General features: G+C 44.9%; 1 protein-coding gene across 1 annotated transcript; it reads left to right on the top strand.

Annotated features, from left to right (window-relative positions):
• Positions 1-769: 769 nt before the first annotated feature.
• Positions 770-4,863, top strand: EEF1A1 (eukaryotic translation elongation factor 1 alpha 1). Its single transcript, XM_044000950.1, has 8 exons — positions 770-910; positions 2,217-2,394; positions 2,744-2,923; positions 3,108-3,404; positions 3,500-3,650; positions 3,768-4,024; positions 4,124-4,358; positions 4,458-4,863. Exons 2-8 carry the CDS (start codon positions 2,251-2,253, stop codon positions 4,580-4,582), a joined length of 1,389 nt encoding a protein of 462 aa, XP_043856885.1. The 5' UTR covers positions 770-910; positions 2,217-2,250; the 3' UTR covers positions 4,583-4,863.
• Positions 4,864-7,539: the final 2,676 nt, after the last annotated feature.

Raw genomic sequence — 7,539 nt, 5'->3', positions numbered from 1 at the left:
GAAGGTAAGGCCCTCTGATGCCAACAATTGGATGTGGGTGCCGTCCCACAAAGTTGTCTCGCCATAAAAGCGTGTGGAAAAGGCCCTCTCAGGACCCGCGGCGTTGAGCTGCCCGCCCTAGACGCCGGCGTCACGTGGCTTCTCCTTCCAAGTAAAGGAGAAATGGGGAGTGGAAAGGAAGGGGCGGAGGGAGGGGGAAGGTTTCTGAGCCACGGAGTGAGTGCCAGCGCTCGAAGAGCAGCGGGCCACTGGTGAATGATTAGCTTCCCTTCTCACCACCCCCCCCCCCCCGCCTTCCCCCCCATCGGCAGCTGGTTAAGGCCCAGCGAGACCTAAGGCCAGGGAAACGGGTGTTCGCTAGTTTATTTGTACCCGATTACGTTTGCCCCGTTTCACTAGAAGGCACTAAGGTGGAGGAAGATTCTGGACTTTCCCCCCCACCCCCTCCCAGTGAACGCCAAAATTGGAGACCCGAAAGTAATTCATACAAAAAGGCTCGCCTCCGCCTGGGGGGCGGGGGGGGGGCGAGAGGGAAGGTAGAGGGAAGTTAAGGGATCGTCGTAAAACTATTTCTGACTGAGAACCGCTGACTCGTCTAGTATCTGCCCGTCACCCACTCAGCAAAGAGAACTGGACTGGGCGGAGCTAGGATGGATGCGCGCGCCTTCTCGTGCGCTTTGTGAAGTTAGCTGCACATTTCCCTCTGTCCCCGGAAGGGGGCCCAGTGGGGGAGGGGACGAATGGGCACGTTGAACCCGAGCGGGTGGCTGCAGCGCGGGGGGAGCTGGGTAGCGGTGACGCGAGGCTGGCCCCACCTCCTTTCCCGGAGGGAGGAGGGGGAGGACAGTATATAAGTAGCGCTGCCGCCCCAGACGTTCTTTTTCGCAACGGGTTTGCCGCCAGAACACAGGTAGGACCGAACGCCGCGCCCGCCAGGCCTGGCCTGGCGTGAGGCCTACGGCCTTCGGTGTCCCTCCCCCATTTTCCCGTTTCGTTTTCTCTGCCTATTAGTTGTCTTTTTTTCTTTTCTATCCCTATTTAAGTCTGAAGAAGTAGTGCTTTCGAGTCTTAGAATTTTCCCGGGATACGCCTCGTGCTTGGGCCCGATCGACTGCACGAGCTGCGGCCCCGCTGCCTAGCCTCGTGCTAGGTTGGCCCCCGCGCGCTTTCCCCTGGTTTTTTCTATAATTCATCGCCCATTTTCGTTTGGGTTTTGGTTTCCTAAGTAGTTGGCGGGTAAGGGGTGAGTTGTCGTTTCCCCACGATGGCGGCCGGGCGTTACCCTGCCTAGTTCGGTCCTCGTAGCTGCTTCCGCGTGTGTGGGGTCTCGGCGCCGGCGCTGCTCCGCGCGGCGTGTGTGATCTCTGTGAGAGCGTGTCTGGTTGGAGAAGGGAGGTAGTGGCGGAGCCTCGCGTTCCGGAGCCCACCCGCTTTTAGTTCGTGGCAGGCACATGTGGCGCGGCCTCGGCGGCTCGAGGGGCGGGGCCGGGGAGAGGCAAACGGGGGCGCGCCGGCGGCAGCGGGGCCGCGCAGGATGGCGGCCGGACGGCCTGCGATAGGCTAGACCTCGTTGTCTGGGGCCGCATGGCGGTAGGGGGGGAGGGGAATTGGGGAGAAGTGTACGCCCGGGGGAGGGTGTCATTTGGGCAGATGGGCAAAATGGCTTTCGGATGTTGTATTATATCGGTCCTCAGAAGTGAGGACTGGCGTTTGAACTGCGGCCTCCGCCCCTGCCCGGGCCATACGGGTGCGTGAGCTGAAAAAATGGCCGCTCCCCGGGCCTGGTGCAGGGAGCACAAAATGGAGGACACGGTGGCGGCTGAGGCGGGCGGGTGAGTCACCGGCACAAAGAAAGGGACTGGGGCCTGGCCGCCCCTCCCTGTCTACCCTCCGTAGCCAGCCCAGAGCCCCTGCGGGGCTGAGGCCGGGTCCCCGCCCCCCCCCCTCCGGAGCAGACAATGCCACGGACTGGGGGAGGGGCGCCGCCCGCGGAATTCGGCCCGTGTGTGGTGTGAGTGTGGTGTGCGCGTGTCTGGTGGGAGGAGATTGAGAGGCCTGAACAGGAGCCGCTGTTGCCTGGATTGGCACGCGGAGGCTGCCACCCTGGCTTGGCATTCTAAGTTTTTAGAGACTTAAGATGTCTGCCCCACCCCACCTACCCTCACTTGATTGATAAATACAAGCTCGTTTCTTAAAGCTTTTTTCTCTGCGTGCAGGTGTTGTGAAAACCATCGCTAAAACTCCACAAAAATGGGCAAGGAAAAGACTCACATTAACATTGTCGTCATTGGACACGTAGACTCTGGCAAGTCCACTACTACTGGTCACCTCATCTACAAATGTGGGGGAATTGATAAGAGAACCATCGAGAAGTTCGAGAAGGAGGCTGCTGAGGTACGTAATCTTGGGGGAAAATGACATTGGAACTTGTTGAACTTGTTCAACTCAAATTCTGGGGTGGTATCCACCTTAATAGTTACAGGATCCTCTTGGAATCTCAAATTGAGAATAAGCCATTAAAGTATCTGAAACCTGTTTTGTTAGGTAGAGGGGTCAGAAGAGTTCAGATAACCAAAGGAAGTAGGATTTGACTAAGGAATCTGTCACTTGGTGGAGCCAGGGCAATACAGGCCAAATTATTTTTATTGAGTGATTGAAACCATATACTGGCTTACTTCTAAGAAACTGATTTAATTCCAGTTAGTGTTTAGCAGATACAGAACTTGGACTTACTCTTTTGCAGATGGGAAAGGGCTCCTTCAAATATGCCTGGGTCTTGGATAAGCTGAAGGCTGAACGTGAGCGTGGTATCACTATTGATATCTCCCTGTGGAAATTTGAGACCAGCAAGTATTACGTGACCATTATTGATGCTCCAGGACACAGAGACTTTATCAAGAACATGATTACAGGCACATCTCAGGTGGGTAGTTTTAAAGACTACAAGGTCAGTATTCTGGAATTAGTGTAAGGTTAGAATTATGCATCAAGTGGTTTTTTTCAGCAGTTATAGAGCTTTTGTTACCCATTACTTGTATTTGATTTAGGGGGGGGGCATTCAGTGTTTACAGAAAACTTAGTTTTCTCAACAAAACTTGTTTTAATAGGCTGACTGTGCTGTTCTGATTGTTGCTGCTGGTGTTGGTGAATTTGAAGCTGGTATCTCAAAGAATGGGCAGACCCGTGAGCATGCCCTTCTGGCCTACACACTAGGTGTGAAACAACTGATTGTTGGTGTCAATAAGATGGATTCCACCGAACCCCCCTACAGCCAGAAGAGATATGAGGAAATTGTCAAGGAAGTCAGTACCTATATTAAGAAAATTGGCTACAACCCTGACACAGTAGCTTTTGTGCCAATTTCAGGTTGGAATGGTGACAACATGCTGGAGCCAAGCTCTAACGTGAGTATGTCACTAAACAAGTGACATTAATTAAGTACATTAAGTTAGGTACAATTTGATAACAGTAAGTCATGAAACTGAAACTGCTCTTGCAGATGCCTTGGTTCAAGGGATGGAAAGTGACTCGTAAGGATGGCAATGCTAATGGAACCACACTGCTTGAAGCTTTGGATTGCATCCTGCCACCAACTCGTCCAACTGACAAGCCCCTTCGTCTACCCCTCCAAGATGTCTACAAGATTGGCGGTAAGTAATTTTTGTCATTAGGTAATTATCAATTATTTTGAAGTGCTTAGTGAAAAAGCAAAACAGTGCTTCCACTTTCCTCCTTTTATAAAAGGACTTTTACTTTACTTTGACTAGGTATTGGTACTGTACCTGTTGGCCGAGTGGAGACTGGTGTTCTGAAACCAGGCATGGTGGTCACCTTTGCCCCAGTCAATGTTACAACTGAAGTAAAGTCTGTTGAAATGCACCATGAAGCTCTGAGTGAGGCTCTGCCTGGGGATAACGTTGGTTTCAATGTCAAGAACGTGTCTGTCAAAGATGTCCGCCGTGGTAATGTGGCTGGTGATAGCAAGAATGACCCACCTATGGAAGCAGCTGGCTTCACTGCACAGGTACCACTTTAAGATTTCATGTGTCTCAGGACTTAACCAGGTCTATTTTGGGTGATAGAAAAGGCCTTAATTTGTCAATGTTAATTTTCTCCCCCTAAGGTCATCATCCTGAATCATCCAGGCCAAATCAGTGCTGGGTATGCACCTGTACTGGATTGCCACACTGCTCACATTGCTTGCAAATTTGCTGAACTGAAGGAGAAGATTGATCGTCGTTCTGGTAAGAAGCTGGAAGATGGTCCTAAATTCCTGAAATCTGGTGATGCTGCCATCGTTGACATGGTTCCAGGCAAGCCCATGTGTGTGGAGAGCTTTTCTGATTATCCTCCTCTGGGTAAGTATTTTAACTCCTGCATTAGTCTTAGTACAGGAAACACTGAGCAATTTTGCATACTACTGGATAGGAACTAATGAATCTGTTTGCCTCATGCAGGTCGTTTTGCTGTTCGTGATATGAGGCAGACTGTTGCAGTTGGTGTCATCAAGGCAGTTGACAAGAAGGCTGCTGGAGCTGGCAAGGTCACAAAATCTGCCCAGAAGGCCCAGAAGGCTAAATGAATATTCTGTACAACACCTGCCACCCCAGTCTTAATCAGTGGTGGAAGAACGGTCTCAGAACTGTTTGTCTCAATTGGCCATTTAAGTTTAATAGTAAAAGACTGGTTAATGATTACAATGCATCGTAAAAGCTTCAGGAGGAAAGGAATGTTTTTGTGGACCATTTGTTTCGTGGCAGTTTTAAGTTATTAGTTTTTAAAATCAGTAATTTTTAAATGGAAACAACTTGACCAAAAATCTGTCACAGAATTTTGAGACCATTAAAACAGTTTAATGCGAAACCTGTGTGTTCTTTGGTTCAACCATTATTAGAATTCTATGGGGGTGGAAAGCATTTAAAGTAACCAGGCACAAATTTTGTTGGCCACAGAATCTTAGCTACGATTTATGGGCACAAAAGCAAGTGAGTTCACTTGACCTACCAATTGTAATTTTTTTTAAAGTATAGTTTACCTTTGGACAAAGCTGATAGAAATGTTACCTGACCTGTTTAGGGCTGTATGTTAGCCTCTTAATGAAAATAATGGTATTCCCTTTTTTGTAGCTTAAGGGGGAAAGTTCTATAGAATTTTTTTTTAACAATGCCCTTCTAAAGCCTTTGGCTTAGTTCCATTACTTTTTCTATCTAGACAATCTCCTCTGAACCACCAGCAAGGCACCTGGTAAAGGCTTATATAACTAATTTTTAAGGAAATTGGCACTATGTTGTAGAAATTTTTATGTAATCATTTAAATAAGGATGCTTTATGGAATTTAGCATTACTTAAATTCTGATTGTGCCAAATAGAAGTAATGCTAGGGGGTTTGATAAAGGTAACTTAGTGAATTGTTAAAGCAATGAATGTCAGGTGTGCCACTAGCAGAAAACTGCCATGTTTAGCTGCTTTGTTATTTCATAAAAGTGGTGTAATAGTTATTTAGTATGTGATAGTAATAAAGTTCCCAATTATAATTTTAGCACTGAAAGCTAGCATTCTTTCTATAGAGTTTATTACCTCTTCAAATAAATTACCTCAAAAGTTCATTTTTAGAACCAAAACTTGTAATTAAGAAGGACTAAATCTGACAAATGGGGAAACTGCCTCCTTGAAAGATAAATATCCCTATTATAGGTATCTTGGAATTTTCCAGCATTGTTAAACTGCCTCAAAACAAACACTTAAGTATCTAAGTAGGGTGTTGGATATGTTTTAGGGGGTTAAATTTTCTTGATGAAAATAAACATGCATGTTGCATTGTGTTGGGATTCTATAGCAGATGATAGAAGATGAAAGCTGGGAAACTGAAGTAAAATCTTTATGTAATTGACAGAAGGTAAAACTTGCTTTTGCAATTATAGTAAGAAGCATTGTGATCTTAAAGGGTTTATTTTGTGGAAAATAAAGGGCCTACATAAGTTTTTAAAGTGTGGAAGCTTGACAATCCACTTAATCTGAATTTTTGTCAGGAAGTAATAGCATTGATAGTATTCTACCAGGATGAATTGGATAAACGGGCAGTTTATTAAAATGACTCAATTCAAGTAAAATTTTTTTACAAGTTCAGTTGGGTGGTTTTCTTAATGTTTAATTTAGTTAAGCTGTATTAATACCTACTTAGTTGTGGGTATTGTATTAGACATGAGTTAGCATTAAGTAGAGGTTGTTGGAGAACCTCTTCAGTAAAAAGACATGAGCAAGGTATTTGAGCCCACATTTGACACCTGTATGGACAAATGGGAGTTTACTTGGGATGAGTTTACTCCTAATAAGTCATTTACCTAAATGATTTATGTGGCCAGTTCAAATTTTACTGGCACCACAATATTAAGTTACCTTGAGACATCACCAATGATTGCCAAGGATGGCTGGGTTGACTATAATTCCCTAGAATTTTCCTCAATTGTTCTGGATTCTACTTTTTTGCAGTTACTCTAAACCATGTGTCTTAAGAATTCTCTTGGGAAGCCACTGATGCTTTTAAAGTTTGTCCCTGCTGACTGGCTTTGTCTTCTGTAAATAATATGCATAGGCAAAAGTTTTCTTAGAGGCTTCAAGTATGGCTAAATCGCTAGGGCTGTTCAAGCAAACCCATAAACCTGGTTCTGTGTTGGATTTTTTCTTTGACTCAATTTAAATTGTCCTTTAGACTTTTGCAATTGACTATTTACATAATTTGATCAGCTTTCTATAGTGAATTGTAGTTTACTGCTGTGAACCTTGTGGAAAGTGTAGGCTAACTAAAACAGTAAGATTTGGGAAAATGGCCATCTTAGAAATGTAATGTGTAAGAACTGGAAAATGACCGTCTTCATTCTTAAAAAAGCCTTTGGGAACAATAGACTGGGTACTCAATGAATATTCATGGATTACTAGAGCCATAATACTCCCACAAGCACAGCATTGCCAAGGAATCATTGCCAGGTTCTACTGCAATGTTCATTTTTTTCCTTGACATTTGGAAGATTTTAGTTTGTCAGTAACTGTAGACGTGAATCACTGGGTTAACTGGTAACAATTTACTTTGAATATTGCTCATGTTTACATTTGACATGTTTGGAATCTTGAGAACATTTAGGTTCCCATTTGTGATGCCTAATGTCTTAAATTTAGCTTAGCTTAAGGATAACACTTAGGTATGCCATCTAAAAGTACAGTCTATGGGATATTTAAGGTAGAAAATAAGTTAGCTAAATATTTTTCTATCGGTGTAAGAGGTCTTACTGCTATACGTTCAAGATAAAGGAGATGGTCAATAACCTCTTTAACCTAGTGCCATGAGTGGAATTTCAGTGTTTAGTAACTACCACTAACAGGCTTGGGGAGGGGAGAAAAAAATGTATTAGGGTATGGTACCATGTAATGGTTATAGTGAAAAATTACCAGAAAATTGACAAATCTAGATTGTTCTGTTTAATTAGGTTAGATAACCTTGGAATCAAACCTAAGTAAAATTGCAAAACAAGTTGTTGAAACTTC

The sequence above is a fragment of the Dromiciops gliroides genome, chromosome 4, assembly GCF_019393635.1.
Source record: "Dromiciops gliroides isolate mDroGli1 chromosome 4, mDroGli1.pri, whole genome shotgun sequence".
NCBI lineage: Eukaryota > Metazoa > Chordata > Mammalia > Microbiotheria > Microbiotheriidae > Dromiciops > Dromiciops gliroides.
The sequence above is the reverse complement of the archived record's forward strand: the minus strand, read 5'-3'. Positions and strand labels throughout refer to the sequence as shown.